Here is a 27,674-nt window from a genome sequence, read left to right on the forward strand (position 1 = left end):
ATCTGGGGCTGTGGGAACAACATTTTGCACAAAACATGCTGCACGTGAGGCAGGAGCAGGGCCTGTGCGTGGAGGAGCAGGGGTGCAGTGCTCCCATCCACTGCCATCCAAACCCCCGCACTTCAGCAGACATCTTATGCTAGATAAGGGATGTGGTTCCCTTCCTCTGAAGTTTTGAGCTTTCAAGTCACTGCAGATTCTCCCCCAGGTTTTTGCAGTTTCCTGTCCCAGCTACAACTCAGGCCAGTGAATGCATGCAGGACGGCCCACCAAGCATGTGTGAGCTGATGCTCGCCTGCCTTTTCCTCCCAGGAGGAGCTCAGGATTAGGTGCTTGGGGGCACCCTGTCGGACAGGGTGTTGTCGATCAGACCTCCTCTTTCACAACTGCACTATTATTTTTATTTCTTTAATTTCTAGCAGACCAGCTTTTGTTATGGGAGCCAACACTGGAAACCTATCACCGTGGTTTTGGGCATCGTCAGTGCAGCTCCAGCCTTTAGAGCTTCAGTCAAATACTGAGCCTGGGCTAAACCAAATAATATCAGCCAGACCTGGACAGGTGGTAAGAAACATTTCCTACTTTTGCCTTGGTATTTGCAATTCTGAGGGGCAGAGAGAGCTTTCTGGTGAATTTTCCCGTTTCCCGTGACCTGGAGGCGTGCTCTATAGGATGTGGTATGGGGCTGAAATCATCCAAGCATGCAATTTGCAAGTAAATGGTTCCTTACGGCACAAAACTAGCTGAAGGAAGCATGCAAAATGGGGCTCAAGGACACTGCCTCTTTCACTGCTGATAAGTAGTGGTAAGAATAAATGTAGTTCAAACACCTTCTTCTTCCATTTGCAAAGAAGTATGCTTGCCTTCTCCCCTTGTATTGGTTGTTGTATGCGTAAGTGCCTTTACAGATATATGCACACTGAATCACATACAGTTTTCCTCAAAGTCAGTGGAAGGACTTGCACATCAGTGGGTTTCTGACAAAAAAAACCCTCTCCTGATCCCTTGTTTCTTCCAGAAAAGCAGAAATCTGTATCTAAGGTTGTCAGAGTAGGGAAAACACACAGCTTTATGCCAATTCGGCCAGAGTGGTGTGATGTCCATGGTGTGTTTGTGCACGCAGCCCTTCCAATTGCTTCGTCTGGGAGAGAAAACCCGATATTCCACCTCCTGAAGGTTACTAATGAAACGAAAAGTCAAGGCTCTGACATCTTACTGCTTTATTCACCCGGCAACACCTCTATTAAAAACTCTCTGCAGTACTTTCTGGGTGGCACAGCAAGCTGGCCATCGGCCGGGAGAGAAGCCCTGCTGGGACATGAGGTAAGCTCCTTACCTAACACCCGAGGTGGGGACAACCACGTCGTGTGGCCCACACAGTACCTTGTACATGGTGGTCCATGCCGGTGACCCCATCCGAGCTAGGGCCACCATCCCTTTTTTTGCGAGAGGAGTTTGGGTACCGCCGGCAGCAGCCACCCGTGCGCCCCAAGCCCGTTGCCCCCTGAGCACCGCGGGCACGCAGGGATGGATGCTGGGGGAGCGATGTCCTCCCCACCCAGACACAACTGGAGAGATGCTCCACCGCATCTGTCCCCAAACACCTTCCGGAGGATTTGGGGTGCAGCAGGGTGGGGAAATAGCAGGGCTGAAATTGGGGCCGCAGCTGGGCGCCTGCTGCCCCCCCCGCCTCCTGGGGGCTCCGGGTGGCTGAGAGAGCCGGCGGCACTCGCGAGAAGAATAAATAAAATAATCAGAAAGGGTTTGCAAAGCCCGAGCGAGCATCCCCGGTGCCGCAGCGCTGGCTCCCGCCGGGCCGCGCCGAGCCGAGCCGGGCCGGGGCCCCCTCCCGTATCTGCGGGCTCGGGGGCGGCGCAGGGAGGCTCGGCTTGTGCAGCCCCCTCCCTCCTCTCCTCCTCCTCCTCCTCCTCCTCCTCTCCTCCTCCTCCTCCCATGCCAACCTGCTGCCGCCTTTGTCAGCGCAGCCCGGCGCTATGGCATCCTGCTGGGGCTTCAGGCTCGGGCTCTTCCTCCTCCTCTTCCTCCCGGCTGGCAAGCGGCTGCTGCAGCGGCAGGGCCAGCCCTGACGGGCAAGAAGGAGGCAGGCGGAGCCCCCCCAGGTGAGCCCCAGGTGCCGGGGGGAGGCATGCAGAAAGGGGCACCGGGGACAAGCGCTCCCCAGCCCCCGGGGAGGATGCGGGGACGTGGGGGGGGGCAGGGGGGGTGGCCTCAGCACCGGCACCCCCCGGGGGTGGGGACACGGGGGGGGGGGGGTGCAGGTTGGAAGCCCCCCAGCCCGGGCACCCCGAGGTGTCACCTCTTTGTCGGGACTCAGAGAAGGGGGGGGACTCGAAAATCTTAAAATTCCGTGACTTCGGCAGCTGCGCTTTGGTCCCGCACTGCTGGATCTGTCCGCGGGCAGCCGGAGGGGAGAGAGCGGGGGACCCCCAGCCTGCACCCCTAAATCCCTACTGGGAAGGGATGGGGAGCACACGGGGCCGGGGATGCTGCACCCACTGGTGGGGGGGAACGGTCTGAGCAAAGTCAGCTGTGGGGTGGCAGCGGGGGGGGTGGGTTTGCCACGCAGAGACGCAGGCTGAGCACAGAGGGAACGAATCGCTCACGTTTAACTCGCTCAGACCTCTCCGTATCTATCTGACGGTGTTTGCAGGGGTGTCTCATTGTGCACGAATTTGGGGGGGAAAAACCGAACTCAGATGTGCTCTAATAACGCATCGACAGGAGAGTGTTGGTGTGTGTCTGTATGGGCCGATAGTTGGCAAAGGATAGCCGGGAGCATATGATGCAGTAATAATTCAAGTAATTTACTGCACAGTTTTAGAGTGATTGACTGCACTTTTCCAGACCATGTAGAAACCTTAACCTGGGTTATGTAACTGAACAATACAAATAATAAACCCGATGTTATTGTGCAAGAAAAACCTAAGGCAAACCCTGTTCGACTTGAGCGCTGACACCGCTGCGGGGGCACGCTGTCTTTGCCCACAAGTTCCCCACCAATTTGTGGAGGAGGCTTTAGGGGCTGCTGAATTTTGCAGGGGGACTGAAGTCCCCGTACAGCTCATCCTGCTTCTGCCGAGGAGCCTGGGTTTGCCCGTTTGTCCCCTTTGGCTCTGGAAGAGCGAATAAAAATCCCGGCAGGGAGCCAGCACAGGTCCCTCCACCCTGCTCTTGCACGCCTGGGGGGACAGTCCCATCGAGACTGCATGAGCCCGGCTGCTCGAGAGGACTTTTCAGAGGTGCTGAGAAGCCATCGTGGGGATGGGGCTCCAAAGTGCACTTTTTCGTTATCTTTTTAACGGGCAGCAAAAGGCAGGGGGAGGAATAAGGTGTGTGGAAAGGGACTCTGTTTCTGCTGGGTGTGCGCGCGGTGGAAGGCAGACGGAGCTCAGGATGTCTGTCTGTCAGAAATTCCTTCTTGTTTTGACAGGGAAATGGATCTGTGAGTATGGGGGGAAACAAAACTGAATCCCGTCTCCAAGCGTTGTATGTTTCATGTGAGGCGTGCGCTGCCTGCCTTGTTTTATTGTATCTGGCGCTGGGAAGACAGGCTGAAAGATTTATGAGCTCAAGTTAATAGTAAAACAGCATATTACAGCCTCTGTATTAATGTTCTCCTGCACTGAAGTAGCTTGCTCTTTCTGGGGGAATTTATGCAAGGATCGCTCGCTCTATCTGTCGTCGTGGTAATGGTATTATAGGGTGGCCCGTTAGTCACCGTGGGGGCAATCAAAACCAGGATGCTGCCTCCCTTTCAGCAAATCAAAGGGAGAGGGAAATGATGACTCCAGCAACTATACAGCCTGTGTGTTAGCTGCACCTGCTGTGGGCACTGGGAAACGGGGAGGACAAATGTCAGAGGCACCAAGAACAGCGAAGGAAATGAAGGAGGACATAGCAGAAGAAGATAACACGAGCTGTCTGCCAGCAGCCGTGATTCGGGCTCATCCAAGGCACCTTTTCAATGCCAGTGGCGGGACTTTCTCTTGAATCACATCCTGGGATTGATGTGCCCCAATATGCACTGCCCTTAGTGGATGCAGTGGCGGCTGAAGGTGCCACTTGGCATCTGGGAGCAGTGGCACTGATGAAATGAATTGCTGTGAATGGTGAATTTACAGGGGAACCAGCAGGTGGAGGGGACCCTCGCTCCAGTGCTGGTCTGGGGAGTTGAGGAGGGAAATTTTATTCTGGCAGGTTTCCCTGGGCCACGGGGGAGAGTTCTTACAGAGGATTGATTCCCAAAGACACCAGAAAATAGAACAGCATCTTCCCCTTGTGCAGCCGTGAGGGATGGAGGTTGCAATCGCAGTACTCTTGGTCTGCGCCTCCAGAGGCTGAGGTAGCAGCTTAACGGTAAGAAGAGAGCTCAGTTCATTGCTTTGGTGCAGGGCAAGAAGGCATCGATTTGTGGTGAGCCCGGAGCTCATCTGTGCACAGAGTCAGACCCCAGCGACTGGCCGTGCAATACGATGCTGTACGAGCCCGTGCTGCCATATAATTGTGCTGCCAGGGCTGCAAATGTTGAGCCTGAGGAGCTAAGTCACAGCCCCCCTCCCTGTGTTAATAAGACAAAGTCATTAAGAGTGAAATGTTAAGTGGCTCATTTGGTCAGAGGCTGTCTGGCTGAGGATAAATAAGCAAGGTCCTGGCCCTGTGCCCGATTTTCTCCATGACTCTGGAGATCAGTGGCAGTTTAGGGGGTGTGAAGGGTGCGTGGTTGTGCTGGTAGCGAGGATCAGGCAGGACTTTGGTGGAATTGAGGCCATCCGAGCAACCCCATGCTGCTATGCGTGCTGTGGGTACTTTCATTTACTCTGCTGCTTTTGACTGGTTCACGACTCTGTACCCTCTCTGAAAGGTCTTCCTATGCTCATTTTGGAGCTTTGCATTTACGTGCCAGGTCCAGGTCTATTCTGGTCCTGCTCTGAGAGGTGGTGAATGATCATGGACCTGAGATGGTGCCTGGCCAAATGCTCAGAGCCTGGGATGTGCAGCTCCCAGGGTGACTTGACAAGAGACGGGGGAGACTAATGTGCAGCTAAAAGCTTTGGCACCAGGTTTGCCTGATTTTTGCATCTCTGACCCTGGAAGTAAGGTTTTAAGGCTTTGTCCTTATGGGGTATTACATCCTGTTCCCTTTATTATTCTGTTCTTTGCAGCCCGAATCTGCTGGGTGTTCCAGGGGCAGTGTTTCTGATGCTCTGGAACAAGAGAGCACACATTTCCATGCCCAGCCTGAAGCCCAAAGGTATCTTTTACACCTGAGTGCGTTCACACCAGAAAGGTGTTTGTGAGCAGCCAAGGGATGAAGAGGAAATTATTCCAGCTCCTAGATACCTTGCTTTTCCTCAAGGCCTGCATTTAATCTTGCAACCTGCCTTTTCAATTCCCACCTCCCATAGCTGAGCCTCAGTTGAGCAAATTGGCCAAATTCCCACCTCTACAGGCTCAGCTCTCTCCCAGTGACCCTTGTCTCAAAGCCTCTATCATCCCCTGTCCCCTCTCTGCTTTACAGCTGACTGCCACCTTCCAGGCTTGGCTCTGGGAAAGAAGGAGACAAACAAACTGGTCCCAGCCTGAGCTAGACCAGGTCTGGCAGAGCAGCTCCATGTAGGATCCGTGCTTCAGTGCCGCTGCCTTATGGCTTGGCCGTGGGTTGAAGTCCCCAAAAAAGGCTCCTTGTTGGTACTGATGCAGCTAAGTAAAAGCAATATGAGGTATGTGGGGCTTCCTCTGAACCTACTGAAGATGTCAGCACGCAGCACCTTTGAAAATCAGGCTGACCCAAGTTTTACCAAGTCATAGGATTTGGAAACCTGAATGGAAGTTTGCAGTACTGTAAGAATGGCTTCCTGCAAAATAGAAAAAATTCAAGAAATGCTACCCAGGTTACCCTCACTGGGATGAGAGAGCACAGAAGGAGTGCTGGGAAAGGAAGGGAACAAAATGGGTTGTCAGTTTTGAGAAGTATTTTATTGCAAACTGACTAGTGGTGTATTTTAGCAGGACTGTGAGCAGGGAGAAAGCAGGGCTCTGGCAGGTCAGTGCAGGCAGAGCAGTGTGTGTGTCAGGCTGTGAACATGCATATCCAGGTGCAGGTTTTGTGAGAAGCTGTGAAGTTACAAAAGGGAGGAGATATTTGCTGTTGCTTGTATTCAGCACGGAGGTGACAAAAAGACAGATTTCCACTCCTGCCGCAAATGGCAGATTTATAACGTGCTGAAAATTGAGTTGCAGAGGCAGTCCCCTGGCAGCCGGGACTGTCTCCTGCAAGCCCCACATTTGAAGTTTACTCCGGGAGTGCTTGGTGGCTTTGGTGGCAGGTAGAGCAGCTTGGACACAGCCAGGGTGCTTCATTTCCTGACGGTGACATGTCAGAGAGATGCAAAGGCAGGCTGATAAAGAGGCTGTGCCTCCAAGCACACTCAGTTGATAAAGAGAGAAGGGATACAACCATCCTCCTCCAGCTTTTAGCATTACTTTCTGCAGCCAGGCGCTGAGCAATATAACATTTCTGCTCTCTTGTCAGTTAGCAGAAAAGCTTTGCTGCTGTGCATAATACAGGAGCTTTAAAAGCAAACATGCATGCTACGGAGGAACTGGAAAATCCCTGTAGTCATTGGTTTCTGAGAGCGGTGTTTACAATCACTGGAATACATTCATGCTGCTGCTCAACTTCTGATCAGAGGCAGCAGAAAGATGTTTCTTAAATAAACAGCCAAGTCTGCATGGAGATCTCCTTCAGATTCACATAGGCAACTTGTTTTTCTTTTTTTCTCTCTCTGGAAGCTGCTGCTGTGGCGTTTGCTATGAAAGCTGATGTACGGCAGCTTCTGACACTGCTGGTGATCAGCAGCGTAATGTGGGGTCAGGATGAAAGGCTACAAGAGAGGGAGGAGTTGTTCAGGGTTCCTGGGACCATGCTCAGGAGTCCTGATGTTTTTGGGTGGGAATCGGCTTTTTTAAGGAGTAATAAGAAACCTTGCAAGCCTGACTTGTGCTTTGCCACTCAGGTGGATATTCTGCTCTTGATGCAGATGGAGAGACTCGCTCCTGGGGTCATTGCAGGGTGGGAGTGAATGGGGGAGGCACCATAGCTCTTTGGGAAAGGAGAAATATTATTGTCATTCCTGTCAGTAAGAATAACAGTGTCCAAACATAAGAACTGCAGCATCCCATGATCTGTCTAGTTTTGTAAACTGCCTCTCCTAGTAGCCAGCAGCAGGCATCGACAAGAATATTCACTACAGGCAGATGAAAAATAACCTGCATCCCATCAGCAGCCTTTCTTAATCTATAATAGCTAGAGGTTGGCTTCCACTCTGAAAGCGGGGTTTTACATCCTTCCCAAGATGTTTGCTCGTGTTAGCTGTGCTTGCCTGAGCTATTCTTATTACCCATATAAATGTGCAGCCTTTGCTCTCCACCTCTGCCCTGGCTCTTCAGACTGGCGAATGAAGCTGCACTGCCTGGGTTTCTTTGGGAGCCCATTACTGAAGAGGATGTGCTCCGTCCTTGATATTTCTCAGTCTTCACATGCTCCCTGATTGGCAGACAGTCCTCTAACATCTGCTGGATTTGTTTCAAGATTCAGTGGGATATTTTATTTTTTAACTCTTTCGGCTCTTTTCTAAATTTTGCACTTTATTTCTGAAATGGGGCTCAAAGATTTTCAGATGTGGCCGGGCAGCTCTTCCATTCCTGAATTGTAAAGTCAGGAAAAGGTATTTCTGCAAAGTGTATCATACTATCTATAAGAAATAATATAGAATAGAGAGTAATGTTTTTAAAAAAGCATGATGCTTAGATAACTTCTAGCAGATAACTTCTAACTTTCTTACTATCAGAAAATCTTCCTGTGAGCATTTTGCAGTCAATATGGAAACAGCTGGAGTTGTCATGGTGTGGTAGATCACCTCTGGTTACAGAACAGGGGTAGAACTATTGCCAAACAACTCGACACATCTGCACTTTCATAAGTTGATCAGATGTTCTGTGAAAGCCCACTAGCAAGCAGGCTGTGGTGTTGTATCTGCCATGAGTTCAGCCCCTGCAAAGCTTCTGCTGTTTATTCACTTGCTCACTTTGGCAGATAGTGACACAAATGGGCTTCCTTGGATGAAATCCTGATCCCATTTAAGTATTATTGACTTCACTGATGCTAGGATTACAGCCATGGAGTTTGGAAACAAGAGGATGGGTTATACAACCAAGCCCCTGACTTCATGGTCAGGGAGGCAGGTCCAGGCTGTGGCTGAATTACAAGATTCTGAACATTATCTATGGGTGACTTACAATCTTTTTTTGTTTGCTGTTGTGTGTTGCTGTAGAAGTGGAGCACAGTTTCCAGGATAAACAACAAAATACGCTTGAGCTATGGAGTCCAACCAGGAAACCTCACTCTTCCTGGTGAAGATCTTGGAGGAGCTGGACACAAAGCAGAACACCGTTTCTTACCAGGATCTCTGCAAGTCACTCTGTGCAAGGTTTGATTTGTCCCAGTTGGCCAAACTCAGAAGTGTGCTGTTTTACACTGCTTGCCTGGATCCTAATTTCCCAGCGACTTTGTTCAAAGACAAAATGAGATGCACTGTAAACAATCAGCAATCAAAGAAAATCATGGTTGCAGCAGATATAGTAACAATATTCAACCTCATACAAATGAATGGGGGAGTGGCCAAGGAGAAGCTTCCAGTTGCAAGGCAGAAAGTGAAGAAGAAAGAGTCCTTCGAGTCCTGCAGATCCGACACGGAAATCTGCAACGTGGCAGACTGCGTGCCCAATTGCGAGCTGAACGACCAGGACTTTAACCAGGGCTTTCCGGTCAGAAGGTCTTCAAAATGCAGGAAGATGGACTGCAAAGACTGCCAACAGTTCGTTCCCTCATCAGAACCCAACTTTTTGCTTGGGGTCAATAAGGAGATGAAGGGCCGGGCTGCCTCTCTGGACAGGCTGCAGGCACTGGCATCCTACTCCATCGCCACGTCTCCGCCGTGCGAGATGCAGAGTACATACTTCCCCATGAACATTGAAAACGAATCTATTTCAGACCAGGACTCCTTGCCAATAAGCGCAGGTCTGAAAGAAACCTTCATTTCAAATGATGAGCCGTTTGTGATGCAGTCGTGCATCCAGAAAAGGAATATATTCAAAGAAGATTTTCATAATCTGATTACAATATCTCCCAACTTAATACCACCCAACAAAAAGCCAGAAGATGGACACAGAGAGCCTCAGAACAGGAAAGAAAGCTCTAAGCAGGCTTTCTTCAACCACAGCTTTGAAATGCCATACAGCAGCCAGTACTTGAATCCAGTTTATTCTCCTATACCAGACAAAAGACGAGCGAAGCATGAAAGCCTAGATGATCTTCAAGCTTCAACGTATTTTGGCCCAACTACTATTCTTGGGCCCCAGGACAACAAAAAGTGGACAGGAAAACCAACCAAACAAACTGCCTGGCCAGCTAAAAGCTGGAGCTTAAATACTGAGGAGGTACCTGACTTTGAACGATCATTTTTTAATAGGAAGCAGTCAGAAGAGAAGATGCGCTACCAGAGTTCGAACAACCCGTCTCCAAACTTTCCTTCAGCTGACAGGCATCAGTCCTACCTAAATGCAAAGGATCAGCAACCAATTATGCAGACAAATTACGCTGTGAAACAAAACGGGCATAAACCCAAGGAAATTCCTTCCATTCTAGATGTGGAAAAACATGAGCCGGTCAAAAAGTTTAAGGACAAAAGCATTAATTGTACTTCTGTTCAGATCTTAAGCATTGACAGGACCACGAGTGTCGGGACACAAACAGAGCAACAGGTCCTGGACCACAAAAAATGCAAGGATATGTGTGCACCAGGCCAAGCCAAGTATGGAGAGCGGCACTCCCTTAAGCACTCAGATGATGACTCTGAAATTGTGAGTGATGATATCAGTGACATTTTCCGGTTTTTGGACGACATGAGTATCAGTGGGTCCACGGGAGTGATGCAGTCTTCGTGCTACAACAGCACTGGTTCCCTGTCTCAGGTGCATAAATCAGACTGTGACAGCTCACCTGAGCATAATTTGACTAAAATCTCCAACGGGAGTGCCTGCAACAAATTAGAAAAAGTGGTCCGGGCAGATGTCAGTAACACTGACGATGAACTGAAAACAAGTGTCTGCAAATTGGTTTTGAGGATTGGTGAAATAGAGAAGAAACTGGAGTCTCTCTCAGGCGTCCGTGAAGAAATCTCCCAAGTCCTGGGAAAATTAAGCAAGCTGGATCAAAAAATTCAGCAGCCAGAGAAGGTCAGTGTACAAATAGATCTTAATTCACTGACAAGCGAGGCCGCGTCAGATGAAAGTAACTCCCCGCAGATATTTCAGTGCCACAACACTCCTCATGGAGGCAAGCTGGAGAATAATCCAGAATGGTGCTGTTCAGACGCCAGTGGAAGTAACAGCGAAAGTCTTCGGGTAAAAGCCTTGAAAAAAAGTTTATTTACTAGGAGGTCATCAAGATCATTAACAGAGGAAAATAGTGCAACTGAATCCAAAATAGCAAGTATTTCAAACTCTCCCCGAGACTGGAGAGCTATTACGTATAGCAACCAAGTTGGCATTACAGAAGAGGAGATGAAAGAGAGAGATGGAGGAGAAAATAAAGACTGGCACAGGAAATCTAAAGAGGTAATTTCAACCTTAACTCACATAATAAGCATTTGAAAATAATCTAGTTATGAATGTCTTCCGCAGTCATCACAAGCCTTGGGGTATGACAATGCTTTGCCCCGCCATATTATGCCTGTCTTTATTGTTATCATAATTGAGTGATTTTGTACCTATATATTCTTGCTTGGCAGCTGCAATATGGTCAAGTTGTTCCTAAAAGCATTTTGCTCTTTTGAAAAGGGAGGGGGGTAATTTGGGTGAAATCTTCGAAAGAGGATGATGTTCTTCATCATCAGGGGCGATATAACGGAGGCTGGGTAATTAACTTGGTGAAAAGAGCGTGAGGAAAATTGTTACAGTCTGAAATTCTCCAGAGGTTGGTTTAGAAGGGATAGTTTGAAATTGCATTGTGATGGCTTTTATCAGAGAGTACATGCATATTTAAAAGGCAACAAAGTAGATTCGTGGATTCAAGTCCCTCAAGAAAAAAATCCCTCTGTGTGCACCATGAGATGCAAACTGTAGTCATGTTTTCTTTGTCTGACTTTCATGGTCATTGACATGCATCTTAAACCTTCCATGGTGGAAATGCAGCATAGCTGCCCTCTTGGTTTGGTCAGCCAGAAAAAACTCTGCCCAAATCCCTCCCAGCAGCTGCCCACTGCTGTCTTTGCAGATCGCATCCTTATCGTGGCTGTCCTTACACTTGGCTCTGGTTGCTGCTTGGTTAAAAGTGTGCATGCTGAGGGTTATTGTTTCTGTTTTGTGGAAGTGGAGCCCACTGGAGAGGGTTGGGGACCCTTCAGCTTCCCAGTCTATCAGGAACACGTGGTGGGCATGCTGTGCTTCCTTAGGAGGGGGATCAAGGGCAAAGAATGATTGAGGAGGGAGAAGATGAGGTTTGATAGGGGTAAGTGCAATTGGATTGAACGAGAAACCATAAACTATGGTTTATTAGCAGGTTGCAGATGGGGAAAGGGGTTACCTTTATCAAGCCCAAACCCTGGCATTTCTGTACATTGGTCTGCCCAGGATGAAGTAAAGACTTTGAAGGTCGCTTCCTCACTCCTGTGGTAGACCATGGCTGATGCTAGATTGGTAGCATGGATGATGTGGTGCCAAGGGGGTAGCACCTGGAGGCTCCCCCCACGACTTCATCCTGTTGAGATTTGATCTGGAAACACAAATTTTGAAGCTTGTATGGGGCTCCGAGCTTTACCAGATCAGGTAGGCATTTCTGAATGTTCAGGCTATTTTCAGAATAGTTTTATAACCCGTAAACAATACAAAACCTAAATTTCCTCTTCTGCGTCAGCTTTGTGATCATGTTATGGAGACTTGTCTGTAAAATACCTCTTTGATCTGGTTGTGAGAAGAGGGTGGGCAAACAGATTAAGTCCACCATCCGAAAACTTTGTTCTAGCTGATACTTCTCTTATCTTGGCTTAAGCAGTATCATATAGTGAGTCTGAAAGGAATATCTTTGTCCTTTGTGTTTAACCCCCTCATAGTCCTGTTTCTTCTCTCAAATTCTTTTGAACCCTATTGCAGGCAGACAGGCAATACGAAATCCCACAGCCACATAGACTCTCTAAACAGCCAAAAGATGCTTTCTTGATTGAACAAGTCTTTAGTCCTCATCCCTACCCTGCATCACTCAAGTCACACATGAAGAGCAACCCGCTCTACACGGACATGAGGCTGACGGAGCTGGCTGAAGTGAAACGCGCCCAGCCATCATGGACCATAGAGGAATACACAAGGAATTCGGGGGATAAAGGCAAGATTGCAGCATTGGATCTACAAGTGAGTCCCATTTGTTTAATTTGAATGGCTTGTTTGTGAATGGATGTTACCAGAAAATGAATTTAATAAGGGATTTGGATAGCTCAGGAAGGAGCTATGCAGTGTTGAGCCTCTAATCTTGCTGATCCCTATCCATCCTGGCTAAGGACAAAGAAAAATGTGGATGTTTGATTGCTGAGTGATGATCATTGACAGGTTGGTGCTTCCACTTTGTTCTGTAATGGAGAGATGTCTGCTAAGCCATCGCACTGTTGTTAACTCTAAAGAAGAGGCTGGGGATAAAGGGATGGACAAAAGGGGGAGGTGAAACTGGTCCCTAATTGCAGTAAGGTGGTGGTGCAGAATCTGGCATTGCTGCTTTTTCTTTTATCCTTGTTCTCTCTGAATTGTTCACAGAGAATTTAAGTGTTAACACTTTTTCCATTTTGCTATGAACATGAAACAAAATATTTGTAGAAGACATTCAATACCATCACTCTTTTTGAAATACACAGCTGTTTGAAGCTCTGAAGTGGCTGTTGGAAACTACAGTCATGTGAAGGGCAGATCAGTTAATGGTGGGTCATATTTTAGTTCAGCTTGGAAATGTGCCTTTGAGGTAGATCTCCCAATGGTCTCTGCTTGGGAGAGTGATCTCTGAGAGTGGAAACCGAGTTTGTTTGTTTGAAACTACACCACATGTTGTGTTCCCTGAGTAAACAATGCATTCCCAACCACTAACAGGCCAGACCAGATCTAGCCCAGATCTATATCCTCCCCTTTAAAGGCAAAAGGGGAGACCCTGCGTCTTCACCATTTCTCTACTGATTTGTTCCTACCAGGCTGCACAGCTTGCCAATGCAGGCATAGCCTACATAGGTATATAACCTAAAAAGAATAACCAGGCTCTTCTTCCCGGTTAGTCTGATAAACACAAAACATCTTCTAGGAAGGAAGATCTCTGAGCCTAAAGGGGAAACATAAAGAATGTCATCCAAAATGTGTAAAGACCAAACAGCTGTTGCAGCATTGGGTCGTGAAACACAAAAAGCATCACATAATGAAATCAGCCCTTGATGCACAAATCATGGTGTATCGCATGTATACATTTATATAGCAGCATGCAGAGCCAGCGGAGGGGACCGGTGCTGCCCTCAGATGTCTTGGGCTGGAATTTGCTTGTGCAGGAATTTGTGCAGACTGCATCAACCTCCAGGCACAGCTCATGCAAACGTCCTTGACCTCACCAGCCTCTGCTCCTTGCTGTGCTAAAGCATACCTGGAGAGAAACCGAGTAGCACAGGGAACAGGCTGCAACTTGCCTCAGCTGCCTGCTGCTGTTTGGGATTTAAAAGCATCAGAGGGGTTACTAAATTCCTATCCCTGGCACTGCAGACCATATGCTGGAGTAGGAATAGACTGAAAGAAGTTCCTCTGCAGTAGGCAGCCACAAAGCATCCCTTACCTGCTGTGCGGAGGCAACAGGGGAGGTGATATTTGGAAGCACAGCTCCCCTGGGAGAAGTGTTCTCCATCTGGTCCTTGTAGGACCGTTTTCTTCCATGTCAGCAGCTCTGCATCACTGTGAGCAAACCAGAGAAAGCAGCTTATTGCCATCATTTATCTTTAGGATAAAGGTGATAAAACTTTACAGGTTTGATTCTCTCCCTGCAAAAGGACTGTCAGAATTGCATCTACTCTGCAAAACCCATGTCTAGACTTTATAATAGAGCTTACTGACAAACTTAAAAAATAGACACAGACTGATGAGTGGGTTTTTTCCTAGTGATTAAGTTTATTAGAACTGAAAGTAAATACATTATGCTTTAATGAACATTCCTACGTCTGGCAATGAAATGGGAAAGGAAGCTGATTAACAGTAATGGGCCTTTTTAATAATGCATCTTCCTTCTGAAGTAGTTAAAAGGTCAATATCAAGGCAGAGAGGTCCAAAACTATAATTTCCTTGAAGCATAGCTGTCTTTTATTTTTTTTTTGTGTGTGTGTGTGTGTTTTTAACCTTGGTTTGCTCATTTAAAATTTCTCCCAGTCTTCTTTTAAAGCAGAAACTGCAAAAAACTACAGTCATGCCAAAGCTTGTCCCAGCACAGGGTCTGTTTAAATCTCATTGCTTTGCCCTGCATATGAGGAGACGCTGGGATGAAGCATTCAGTCAGGCTATTTTTTTCTGATGCCCTTAGAGATGAGGTTGCTGTTTTATTTCTGGTTTTCTCTTCAAAAGGCTGGAATAGGTCATTCACAGATCGAATGGTACACTCTGAAGACTCAGCTTGATGGTGTCTGCTTCAGAGTACAGGCATTGTCATAGAGATCTCCATTAATTGATCATAAAACTGTTGCTTAATTTTAATTGTTTGTTTCTGGGGCAGCTATAAAACCACTTCTTGTAGTAGTTCTGTACATAAAGCAAATAGCGCTGTCAGGCAAAGCAAGGTTTCAGCTGGTAGCTCATGGCCACAAAATCTGAATTAGCCAATTAAAGGCTTACCCAAATCCCTCTCAAGTCTGCTGGGGTTTCTTTGTGCTGGGTCCAGTGAGCTTTGGATCAGACCCATTGCAAGCACAAAAAAGGTATGTGTTGGTATTCTCACAGGAACGTTTCTATATGGAACCTTTTTCAGTTGTTAAAGAATTGGCCTTTTGGGCCTCAGACACGGGAGACAGCTTCAAGGAAAAGCTGTCATTTTTCAAACATTTTTTTCTCCTCTTCTTCACATTTTTGCTTTATTTCTTTCTTCTGGTAAGTGCGGTATAGTGTCTAGTGTTGGGTTTTCCCTTTTTCCCCCCCCATTTTACCTTAGAGACAGGATGAAAGGAAAAAAACAAGCAAGGTGGAAATGCAAAGCATTAAGAGATTGAAAATTCTAAAGAAGAAAAAAAGACAAAAAGAAAAAAAACTATATGAAATGCAACATTCAAATGAAGGCACTGATAGAGTCCCCCAGGTTGCCTTTCATTTTGTGCCCAATTCAGATTTCAGATTTCCCTTTTTTTTTTTTTTTTTTTCCACCCAGAGAGAATCAGATCAGACTTTGACAATGAGCAGAGTATTGCTTCTGTGGAAATGTAGTTTGTGCCCTTGAGGTTAAATGGTCTCACCTGTAGAGATGGTCTGGAGATGGTGTAATATGGAGTAGAAAATCTTGTCCTATGTGTACAGATCCTCCTCTTGCCTCAAAAACTGAGAGTACATCTTGCTGAGTGCATGGGTCTTTCCCTAGCTGCTGTCCCTCATTCCTGTGTGGTTTTTGGTGTAAAGAAACAGGTTGGCTCATGAAAGACATGAGAACTTGTGAGATCTTAACATCACCTGTGGCATGTATGAGGTATATGTACCTCAATGCCACATGCAAGAGTAAATGCCGCAGCACTCTCTGCCATGCGTAGTGACCTCTTCCGTGGGCAGAAGGGAGGATGTAGCAGAAGATGAAGTTGTACAAGGAGGATGAGGAGACCTGCCTTTGCAGGCAAGTCAAGGAAGCGAAATTAGGGTTAGCTTTGTAAAATGTAGTTCATAAGGAGTGTGTGTTAAGAACCTTTCTCACCAGCTGGGCTTTAATAATTTAAAAAGCAGTAACAGACCGGTAGTTGCTGACATCTCTGCTGTCTAGGAGATAAAAGAGATCTTATTTAAATGCCACCAAGGATGACGAAGTTTCCGGCAAATCAGAAGTATGTCAGGGATTTTGAAGCAGAATTAAACTGTTGCGGGAGTTTATTTTTTGCAGTGTTTTATTGCCACTTTCATCAGCCTTATGGAACTGGGACCTGGAGAAATGGAGTTGAAGGGATGTGAGCAGCAGCAATAACCCACTTTATCCTGACAGCAGACCCAGATGCAGCTGAGAGGCCTCCAGACACACCTGCTTTATTTACTTATTTTATTAATAACAGATCCCAGGCAATTAACAACTGTTTCCTTTTAATTTTTAGACTCAAGAATCTTTAAACCCAAACAACTTAGAATACTGGATGGAAGACATTTATACTCCTGGCTATGATTCCTTATTAAAACGCAAAGAAGCCGAGTTCAGAAGAGCAAAGGTTTGCAAGATAGCTGCCCTAATAGCAGCGGCAGCTTGTACAGTTATTCTGGTCATTGTAGTTCCCATTTGTACAATGAAATCCTGAGTACGTGGACAGACTCGTGACTCCCAGCTGTGCGCATCTCAGATAGCTCATTCTGTATTTCAAGCACCCGATGGCAAAACTGTAAGGAATTTGCTAAGGAAGAATGTTCTGAGGATATCCTGGTGGAGATTGCTGTAAACGTAGACAGAACACAAAACGACGAGAGAAACATTTTTTTTCAAGAAGTATTATTTTAAATAACAGAGCATGTGGCAGAGTTGATGGGAACTCGGTTCGATTTTTATGCATTTTTAAAAGTGCAATATTTTTTTTCCTAAAGAAACAATATAATGTTTTACAGAATCAGAGACTGACAAGAATCCAGGCAAAAGAGGAAGGTTGTCTGAGCTATGTTGCATTTACTGGAGGTGTGAGTACCTGGAGGTAGCACTGTATAGAAGGGAATGTTCTATATGCATTACATCGGGGAGCTAAGAATGTCTTAAAGCTCTCTACAATGTAGAAAACTCTGAATGTATTGTATTTATTTACAGCATTTATGTATTTCATGATCATTTGATTGAAAGCAGACTGTGTAGCCATGAACAGAGTTCATTCCTGTGTTCAGATTAAAAAGGGCTTTTTATATTTGGTCTTGCCCTAAGACCCACTCTATCATCACTGAGTACTTATCTAAGTGCAATGTGCTGCAGACCAAAAAGATTATGTTTTAAAGCAATCAAAAGAGGTTTTAGTTGCTTCTGTTGAATAACATTTGCATAGAGCTGGCAAACATGCCTTGCCAAAAGGGTATTCTTTACCTCTGCAGACAGTGAAACTGTCTCAATTTCACTCCTGCCAGCAAGCAAAGCTGGCAAATCCAAGCAACACTCAGTTAAAGTTCTCATAAATGTAATCTGAACAGTTATAATTTTGTCACAAAGTCTTTGTGCCTTTTTTTAGACTGTAGATGAAACAGAACTGTTTAATTTTGCTATTTTGAGCCCATAACATAAATCACAACATAATGGGTACTAATGGAGGTTCTCTTCCCGCAAGCCTTCTATACAGTTCAGATTGCTCCTCAGATTGCAGGGCTGGAGGTTACTGAGCGCTTACATTAAGGGCACAGTCTTACAGCACGGGTGGAAACTTGCTGTTAGTGCAATGCATTCGGCACAGGGAGCTCGTCTGCTTCCCTTAGTGCTAATGTACTTAAGAATGATGGTTGACTCTGTTGGACAGCAAGCAGTCTGTAACCCCACGAGAAACATCCATTTAATGCTTTATCCCAAATGCACGTAGCAGTTTAAAAGGACTTCTCGAGTTATGATAGAAATGATGTGCCATGGTTAGTGAAAGCAAATGCCCAGACAGTATTTCTCTTCTGTCACGAGTGGATGTGGGGGGGGGGAGGGTAAGAAAAACAAAAATAATAAAAAAAAAATCAGGAAATAATGTGAACTTGCTGGTCTGCTAAGGGAAAGGTGATTCTTGTGGTGAAAGCTCTTTATGGAGGTTCACTGGGTTCCTTTGGAAGCAGCCCCCTGGTCACACCGCAGCTGAGAGCATCCCCTGTCTGGCTCTTGAGCTGCTGGGTCTCTCTGGGCTCATGGGGTGTGCACCCTAAACCTGCACCTCCTTGGTGCAATCCTGACCCAAATTCTGTGGTTTTAGCCCCTTCCTGATGCCAAGATTTCTCTCCTTCCAGATGCTGCAGGATGGAGTCACAGCAGAGAGGGAGTAATTCACACTGTCTATTTTGGGCTCCCCTTAGGCCTTCAATCACGGTGTGATTCAGAGCACCTAAGTTTAGGAGCTCAGGATCCATACGTAGTAAATATAGACAGGTAGAGAAACCTCCAGGGATGTTTCAGAGCTGCCAGCAAGATGTCTAATATTAGACATGTGAACATGCTCTGCGGGGGCATTGCTCTGCAGTTTACCTTACGCACAATTTAGGTTGGTTGTGTATGTAGAAATCTCTTCCTGGTTCCAGGCAGCATCAGAAAGACCTCAAGTCCCTCGTTGGCCCCACTACAGCAAGCAGAAGATGTCAGAAATAGGCAGAGTGGCCCCGTGGTTGCAGAGTCAGGTCCCATCTGCTCATGCTGGCAGAGTTGTGTCCCTCAGAGGGTGCAGGATGGGTGCTGGGTGGACACCGGACAGACACAAGGCCTCCACCAACCCCTCCTCTGCCAACACGAGCGGTCTGACCGTGTGAGACCCAAACCTCCCAGCTGAAATCAGCAGTCTTAGTAATTTACATTTAGGAAATATCTGATTATCTGAGATAGGGAAAAGATGCAGGTAATGGTATTGATCGCGGGCAGGTTGGGGCCGTGCTTGCACTGCTGCATTAGAGGAGGTTGAAGGGTAGAGGAGGTTGTGTGTTTAGGGGTTGCCATCAGCTCCGCAGAAGTGCTTGGTGCTGGCACAGGAGGAGCTTTTGCATTAGGGATGCCCAAAATCGTAAGAAGGATCTGGGAGGTGATGGAGTCATGGGCGATGTGGAGCTGGTCCAACCCAAGCACTCAGCACCCCGAGCATCCACGCTGCCCCTGACTGAGTGAGGTGCTTTTGCCCATCCTCCCTTTGCACAGGCAGCCGGTGGCACCCATCCCCATCGAGGCAGTGATTTCCCTACACAGGGTTTGGCACAAATCCCCTCTTTGGAGCTTGACTCGGCTCCTGCAACCCCTGTGAGCATCCCAGCAGTGCCAGGAGCCCGAGGGGAGAGGGGAAGACAGAGCCTGGCTCCACCTCTGCACCCCACAGATACCTCCAGGAGCCGCTGCCTTGCCTTCCCTGGGGATGATGGCCATCACTAGGCGTTCCCAGGAGGTTCTACATCTGGCCAATGTCTTTTTGCTTAAAATAGGTAAGGTGGTGCAGTGGTGGGTTGCCACCACCAGAGGAGAGCTGCCCAGGGAGGACGGACCCTGCAGTTCTGCAGGGAGTATATCAGCTAGGGGAAATCCTGACAGTATTAACCTGCGAGAATATTGTGATCGACCTTGTGAACCAGTTATCAACTAGTATATGCTGTATACTACATGATAGACTTTTGTATTAAAAAACAATAAAAATAAATTAAAGCTATAGGTACATTGTAATCCTTGGTGTGATTGAAAAAAAAGTGTCCTAGATTGTATTATTAATTAAAATAATGATGAGCATATTGAACTGTTTTTCGTATTTATGCCTTATAAACTTGATATATTACACGATAAAATGCAACTGCAAGAATTATAAAAAAATAAATACTATTTGAGGGGCAAATCTCATTTGCTTTTCCTAAAACAAGAGTACTGCTCAAATCAGCTCAATAAATCATGTGTGTAGAAAAGCAAGAGCAGGATCTGTCCCCAAATGACTTTTTAGGATTTTTTTTTTTAAATGGGGCTTTGGTTAATGTACTATGTAATAATTTTATTTTATAAAGTTACTGTACAATGTTGCCTTTTGGTTCATTTAAATATAATACCAAATAAATTTGAAAAATTACAGTGTCCCAAGTTTTAATGAAACAGTTATAATAATTTATTACTCCATTGCTTTTCCTCTTTTTCTTTTCCAGGGACATCAAGATAGCCACGGGATGTGAGTGTCTCAGTGTTAGATAACTAAGCATCCTATCTAGTTCTTGGCAGAATTGCTAATGGATTTCTTACTTGTGAAATAATAAGATGGCAGAAGATAATGAAAAATGAGTTTGTTGGGTTTCTTTTAAAATCTTCTTTGCATTACGTTGTCTGGGCTTCTGGAAGATTAGCTCTTGACACTAATCGTAATATTTCATTTTATAGGTCATTTCATGTCTGTGTTATGCCATATCAACTGTTCTAACAAGGTCATGACTAATATTTTGGTATTTATTTCCCTTATGTGTTTATGCAACTACTGTCCCTTTTAAGTCAGTACTATAGATAACTATTTATAGTCACTTACCTATCAGCAAGCAATCAGTTTGCTCAGGATCTCTGTGTGGATTTAATTTGCTTTTGACTTGTTAATTGCAAAACCAGGTTGTTTAAAATTCCAGGTGTTGCAACTGAAAGTAATCCAGCATCAGAGACTGCAAAGAGGAGCTGCAGAAAAGAAGACAGACAAATAATGAACAATGACAGGAAAATATAGTATAAGCTCCTGATTTCCTCGTCGCTACTGCATATACACCTTTAATGCATTGCTTTAGCGAATCTGTTCAGGATGGGGACTGCAGAAAGTTAGGCTCCTGGTGTACTGGGGAGGCAAGCTGGTGGAAATGTAGATGCCCACCTTTCAAATGCCAGGCTGCAGACGGGGTCCCCTTGGGATGGGCTCTGACCCCACAGTTTAGCGTTGTCATTATTTTGGGGGACTGCAGCATGGGCTCGCATCAGTTTCAGGCTTTTGTACTCACCCAATCCAGAAGCTTACAAGCAAAATGCCCCCTGGGTTTTTGTGTTGTAGTGTGAGTCCAGGAGCAGAAACTTTCATAAAAATGCTAAGTGTGATCACGCTTGTGCCAAAAAAATCCAAAGGGCTCTGGCACAGTGTTCCTTAGCCAAGAAGCTGTATATATAGGAAATATAGACATCATCTGGGTCATCACTGTGCTGGAAAGACCAGGCAGCTGCCAGGTTTCTGCAGTAACTGCTGGAAGAGCCACTGAATCTCAAGGTAGAAGAGGGATCCTACGTGTGACGCTGTGTCTGCAACAAAGACACAGCTCCACATAATCTGTGCTTCTTTGAACGTATTGCTCACAGCAATCAATTGTACCGGTTGAATAAATTCTTTATTTCAGATATAGCTTTGATGAATGGCTCTGCCTGAAACACAAAAGAGTCACAAGCAAAATATTGGATCTCTGGGCCATATTCTGCCCTCTGAGATGTTCCTGTGACTCCATCCCATTCAATCTGCACACGGAAGAGGAGCGAGTAGCCTGTAGCCTGCCGAATTGTGTGCAGCATGGTCCTATTTAAAAGAAAGGTCAGTTGTGTTGGCGTGCACTTTGGGAAAAGGCAAGCATCTGTGGGAGTAATTATAAAGATGAGATATTTCCTTTCATCTAATTTTTACTTTGTTATCTTTTCAGGAAAGAGCAATATATCTTGTAAAGTGCTGCTCTGCTAGTAATTCCTCCAGCAAGCTTCACTTCACATGACTTCAGAGACCACATACCATTCAATCTCTTGCTGTTACATAAATCTTCACAGACCGCTTAGAAACTGGAGCAAAATCTTCAAAGGAGGAAGAAGCGAGCTGCCAGCAGCCAAGCTCCTCCCATAAGTAAGTTCCTTTTGGTTTTATGTAATTCTTGTTAATAGCACAAACTATGTCTACAAGAGCCACATGGCTCTGCCAAAACCAGTACTTAATTCTGTATAGAGTTGAGGAAATGGTGGGAAAAGAGTGTTCAGAGACGTGGTTGCTGCTGAGGATGGAGGCTTTTAGAAATGAAGAGCAGCTTCTGCCCAATTATCCATCCCCAGGCCTGTTTCTCCCTGCCCTCCTGGATCTGTGGATTTGGGGATGTTCCTCTGATGCACTAAGCAGAAATAGTGTCCCGACACATGCTTCAGACTCAGATCCTGTGCTTCCTCAAAGTTAACCAGATTCCCTCAGTAAATATGGGGAATTTTTTGCTGGATAATTTTCTGATGCTTTGGCCTCAGTTAAAGCCCCCCTCAAGGTCCAAGCTCTCCTTGTCCCACTGGTGGGGCTGGCAGCCCAAAGCAGATACAGAACTGCAATTCGGTGCTTCTTCTCACCGATCCCCAAAACATCACGAGATTCTGGGAATCCCAAAGTTATGTCTCCTATTTGCTTTAATGTTGAGCGTTGTGGAAGTTGCATTTCTACACCTGGCTGCAACCAGAGGATTGAAAATTGATTTAATGTATTGAAAATACTAATAAATGTGTGAAAACACTTAGGAAAGATGTATTTCTGATTGCTGATGGTTTTAAAAAATAAAGCCAAACATTGCTATTCACAATAAAATTACTGTTCTCCATGCTTATTTTGAGCCCATGCAATGTGTGCTGCCTGCATGTTGTCCCCATCAGGCCCCAGGGCTCCATCCCATGTCCACCTGGGCCACATGCAGACATCTCCGTTGTGTGAGTGGAAGGGCAGAAAAGAGGGAATTACCTATGGTGAAACAGCCCAGTTTGGGAGAGGGACAGGAGAAATGTGAATTATTCCGCCCAGCCCTAGAAACAATGGGGAGTTTGCTTGCTGCTGCATAGCTTTGCTGTAAACTCTGCTTTAGTGACAGACAAATCTCTGCCTGCACTGAAAAATTCCCAATCTGCCATCCTATTGGGCTGACACTGCCTACAATAAAACAAATCTTTGTTGTTCTGAGTGTTTTTCCCCACATAATGGTGAGGGGAGAGGGGAGGAACAAGGAGGTTGAGTCATTTGTCTTCTTGCTTTGTCTTGGTAATGAAATATTGCTGCTGAACTTTACCCTGCCTTTCCTGTTACTATTTTTTTTATTTTTTTATTTTATTTTATTTTTTTGCAATGGCTAACATTTAAGAGGCTCATAAAATTGCATTACCAAAATTTATGACTGTACAGCAAATGTGTGCAAGTGCATTAATTCTCTTCAAGGCCAGTGTCTTGTAGCTGCAAAATTAATGTTATGGTGTGATTTCTAGTATGGCTAATTGCTGTTCAGTAAAGCAGAACTCATGGTTTTTCTCACCTTATGGCACTGAATTCCTTGGAACAGCCTTTCCCTGAGGAGTTTGTCAGGTAAGTGTTAATGAAGGATACATGCACAAGACCCGAGTATGTATTTTTATACATTTTTAATGCAATTAAAGACTTGAAAACCTTGGTCTTGTGAGCTTGTTTGGTTGGGTTTGAGCTCCTTTGGATGGCATTTAGTTCAAAGGTTCAAAAGCAGACATCTCTGAATGCAGGAGGATAAAAACAGGCCTCTTAACCACGGCTCTGGTCTGGAGAGGCTGAGCTGGGTGCTGGCTGTTTGGAAGTGAGTGAAAAATAACAGTTCAGTAAGAGTCTGGATTACTTGAAATTATCTACACCTAGCCTTACGTTTTCTTACTAAGCAGAAAAAGTCACTTCCTGCTAGAAGACTGGATTAATATTTGTAGCCTTACCAATTGAAATAGATGTGCTAATCTAGTATTCCAAGTTGAAGACAGGTGTAGTAAAACAAATAACAAATGATGAGTGCTTGCTTGTGTGCTGGTCAAAGAGAGGAGTTTGGGGGAACAGTCTCAGGGTACAGAGATGGGAATTCAAAGGGGGTCCAACACTGCTTGCCGTCTTCTTCAAAGCTTTGTCTGACAGCCAGAAGAAAGCTCCGTGCTCGTTGTCTTGGTCCAGTGGGCACATGGGTTAAAGCATGTGCAAGATCATTGCGGTTACAAGCACAACCCTGACCACTCGGGACTCAAAGAGAAAGTATGAAGCGTCGAGCTACTGAGATGCACTGGAACTCAAGGGCAGGGTGGTGAAGTCCAAATTATGCTGTGTGTGGTCCCAGAAAATGGCCTCCAACTACAGTAGACCCTGTGCTTGTGCTAAATGATTACTGGGCAAAGTGGTCAGCCATGGCAGCCTGCAAAGATCTGATTGTGGACAAAAAATAACTGCTTGGGTATTGGAGCATCCGTGCTATCTTAGCCTCCCGGAGCCTTGTTTGGGTCAGTGGCATTTGCGTTCTCTCTACTGGAGGACACAAGCTGACAAGAGTAAGGCATCCCTGGGACAGAAAGACCAGTGAGGGGGGAAGATAATCTGATGTGAAAGCTCTTGACGCAGTACCGTATGTCTTGCATGTTTTGGAACAAGTCGCTTGATCTCTGCGTGCTTTAGCTTCATGCCAGTTACACCCCACGTGTCTCTTCAGGCTCCTTCTTGGAACTGAGATTTTCCCTTGCCATGTGCTTGTGAAGTGCCCAGGAAAACAGGGGCCAGATAGAGACTGAAATATCTCACAAGCGTTGTCTTAATGCTTATAATGGCATTAGCATTATCATAAATAGTTACAGCCAAATTAGTCATCAGTGGGGTAGCTCTGGTGGTAAGCAGCGATCCAGCACCTGGGGGATATCAGGCTCTGCCTGTCAAAGTGTTTTGGTGATGAATGTCGCAGGGAAAGCTTTTGGGGAAGGAACGTAGGGGAGAGGAGAGCAGGGGAAGCGCAGCGCTCCGCTGGGATGGCAGCACAGGGACAGCGGGATTAGCGCTGCTGGAGCTGGGCAGACAGCGAGCATCTGCTCGGGGCCACCCGGATCAGAGCACAGCGGGAACGAGAAATTCTTGGACTGGTTATCAAGGAATCAGGAAACTCCAGGATACTGTACTCATGGGGGATTTTTACTACCCAGACATCTGCTGGGTAACAAATGCAGCTAATCACGGCGATAATGTACAGCACTAATTCACTATAAATTCTCTCCCATATGTTTAGAATTGTATTTACAGTAGGGAGGGAGTGATAGTTGTTCATGAATCAAGGTGAACTGAGTAGCTGGTGCAGAGTTAGCTGTGTATTGTGGAAAATAATGACAGGCTGGAACAGAATCCCTCTGAAAGCACGGCTGTATTTCAGGTATTCTAAGAGAAAAATGTTTCTGTAATTACTGATTACTTTAAAATGTACTGATCAAACCTCTAATTTCTCCAAAACCTCTGCTCACCTTGAAGCACGAGTTCACGAGGGGGAGCTGATGAATTACCTGTCAGACTAAATACGCCTCCTCCAAATCAGTTCTGCAGATCGGGAGGTTGAGAAGGGTTAAAAAACAACAACAACAAAAGAACAGAGATAATGGCTGCTCAGCTCACCAGTAGCAAGTGAGAGTATGTGGTTTTGTTGATATACTTCCGTGTCCTTCCTTCAGTTGCAGGCAATCATTTCACCACCTAACTCCCTGTGGCCCCAGAGGAGCACAATGAGCTCAGGGATACCTAATACTGAGGTGGGTGGAGGTGTCCCAGCCCCAGAGCTCGGGGCTGAGCGCTGCTGGTTAGTGTTGAGTTACGGTGCCTTTTCCTTCCCATGGGCGATTTCCCTGCTCCCCAGTTGTCTTGTCCCTGCTCTGCCTCATTGTTCGTGGGGGTGTTTTGGTAAGGATGCCATATGCGAGGCCCTGGGATTTGCATAATGGCATTACTGCTTATTCCTCAATTGCAATTGTGAATATGCAAATCTGCTGACACTGGTTACTGTAATTGCCCTGGCCAAGTTCATCCCCAGCTTGGAGCCATTTACTACTAACAAGGATTTTCCTTCTGGTTTCTCATTTCCAGCTGTGGGTAAGGGAGAAGACCCCTTGAACAGCTGCCTGAAACAAGGGGGGAGTGAAAAGCAAAGAGAGAGGGCTGCAAAACTCTGAGAAGAATAACATCTTTTTTAAAAGAGCTTGCAATACTTTTTCCCCTGTTATTTTCCTTGCAGGAGCTCATGTTCGTGCTGCTGGTGAGAGATGGATGGGTCAGATTACTCCATGCCACCCACTGCAGCAGTATTTTGTCCTTGCCGTGGCTGTCCCCCATTTCTGCCTTCCCTGCCTGCTTCCTGCTGGAAATCTGCCTTCAAAGCAGAAGGGCTGAGATAACAACCGACCGCTACGAACACGGCTGTCTGTTCACAGGTGGTCCAGTGGGTCACTGAGAGGCAGGCAAGGAGTCCAGCAGAGGATTATCTCACTGGGAGAACGGGGAAAGCATCCTGAGCATGGGGGGTTTAGGGTCACCTGTCCCAAGTTGGTTGTTGTTTTGGACAAAAGAAGGATCGATGAACCGTGGAGTATTTTAACATGTCTAGAGCACGAGCTCTTCTCATTAAAACATAAACTGATGAATCTTTTCCACTTCTAGTACCAATATTTTTCTCAAAACAGTGTTTTGAGTACTGTTATTTTTTCCTGTGCCTTTTCAAATAAGTAAAGAGAAAACGAGAGCAATTGCTTTATTTTCTGGAAGAAATAGGTAAAACAGGAAAATCGATGCCTTGTAATTCTACCTGAGCAAGGCTGAAATGCTGGTGTCCAGCTTCCCAGGACTTCTGAAGAGGCAGTATTTCACTGAAAACACCCTACAGGACTGGCATTCAGTAAGAAGAACTGTCCTCAGATCCAGCTACCTTTGACGGCATCACGCACCCCTTGACTCCAGCAGCAGCAGGACCAGGCCCTGTAGACTTGCTCCCAGAGAATTTTCTGGTCCAGTTCTCCCCTCAGGCACACGCTCATGGTGTGAAAACACCGAAGGCTGCAGTGGGTTAGATCTGTGTCGTCCCACCAAGACCTTGCTGTCACTCTCACTGGTGAACTGATGCTGCTGGTGGAATAACCTGGACTTCCCAAATTAACAGAGCAGGCCAGGCTCTGCAGGAACGTTCTTTCTTCATTTAGCCTAATATTAAGTGAAGTATCATTTCAATTAAAACTAACACTAAAGTTGGTTTATAATCAAATGTATTATTTAAAAGCTCTGGAAGATCATTGTACTATTTCCTTACAGATTCGCCTGCTAATGCTCTGCATTCTCACAGCACCCAGGGTCACCCATATTCTTCTTTTCCTTTCCTCCACAGACCTGCTATCACAGTTATTTTACATCCGAGTTAGTACCAAGGCTGTGAGAATGTCACAGCAACGCAGGTCAAGCGTGCGAGGAGTGGGTATCTTGACAGATTTGAAAGCAACACTTTAGCCTCTGCATGGGGACATGTCCGATGCCATTATGTGTTAATGGATATGATTTATTTCAGAGGGAAGAAAAAGGAGAAAACCCAGGCAAATGCAGAACCAATGATGTATGGGAAACAACAGAGTTTGGAGTATAAATGCAGACAAGCAGCATATTTGTTGCTGATGGTGCTATGATGTTCCCTCAGATAATAAAACCATTTTGTAACCATTTGTCTGTGTCATGAGCTTGCACACATTTTGTCTCAAAGTTTTTCATTTCTAATGAGCCTTTCGGTCCTGAATATTTTTTCTCAGATCAACAAAAATGGTTTGACATCTTTTTGTAAAAGCCTTCAGTTTAATGTATTAGTACGTCCTGTTCCCACATCAGTTTCTTCCGTTCTCTGAATCTCCTCTAGCGCTCCTTTATCAGCCAGATATAGGT

The 27,674-nt window shown here is 46.0% G+C and overlaps 1 protein-coding gene across 11 annotated transcripts; it reads left to right on the top strand.

The window, feature by feature from the left end:
* The first annotated feature begins 411 nt into the window (after positions 1-411).
* Positions 412-27,455, top strand: MINAR1 (membrane integral NOTCH2 associated receptor 1). Of its 11 annotated transcripts, XR_014588472.1 has the most exons (7): positions 1,909-2,120; positions 8,355-10,698; positions 12,232-12,486; positions 16,419-21,536; positions 21,643-21,836; positions 25,436-25,513; positions 25,993-27,455. XR_014588472.1 is itself a non-coding variant. In XM_083849602.1 (4 exons), the coding sequence occupies exons 2-4, from the start codon at positions 8,401-8,403 to the stop codon at positions 16,614-16,616; spliced, it is 2,751 nt and encodes a 916-aa protein (XP_083705728.1). In that variant the 5' UTR covers positions 1,909-2,120; positions 8,355-8,400; the 3' UTR covers positions 16,617-27,455. The 11 variants fall into 11 exon arrangements, 1 of the variants encoding a protein (XP_083705728.1); XR_014588466.1 differs by lacking the exon at positions 1,909-2,120 and adding exons at positions 412-564; positions 1,124-1,323 and having other exon boundaries at positions 21,643-27,455; XR_014588468.1 differs by having other exon boundaries at positions 21,643-25,513.
* The last annotated feature ends 219 nt before the right edge of the window (positions 27,456-27,674 follow it).

This window comes from Anser anser, assembly GCF_964211835.1.
Source record: "Anser anser genome assembly, chromosome: 10".
Lineage (NCBI taxonomy): Eukaryota > Metazoa > Chordata > Aves > Anseriformes > Anatidae > Anser > Anser anser.

Coding starts and splice junctions, on each gene's coding strand:
- MINAR1 (XM_083849602.1), top strand. CDS start 8,401: ATGGAGTCCAACCAGGAAACCTCACTCTTCCTGGTGAAGATCTTGGAG. Junction 10,699..12,231: donor GGCACAGGAAATCTAAAGAG/GTAATTTCAACC, acceptor ACCCTATTGCAG/GCAGACAGGCAATACGAAAT. Junction 12,487..16,418: donor TTGCAGCATTGGATCTACAA/GTGAGTCCCATT, acceptor TTTAATTTTTAG/ACTCAAGAATCTTTAAACCC.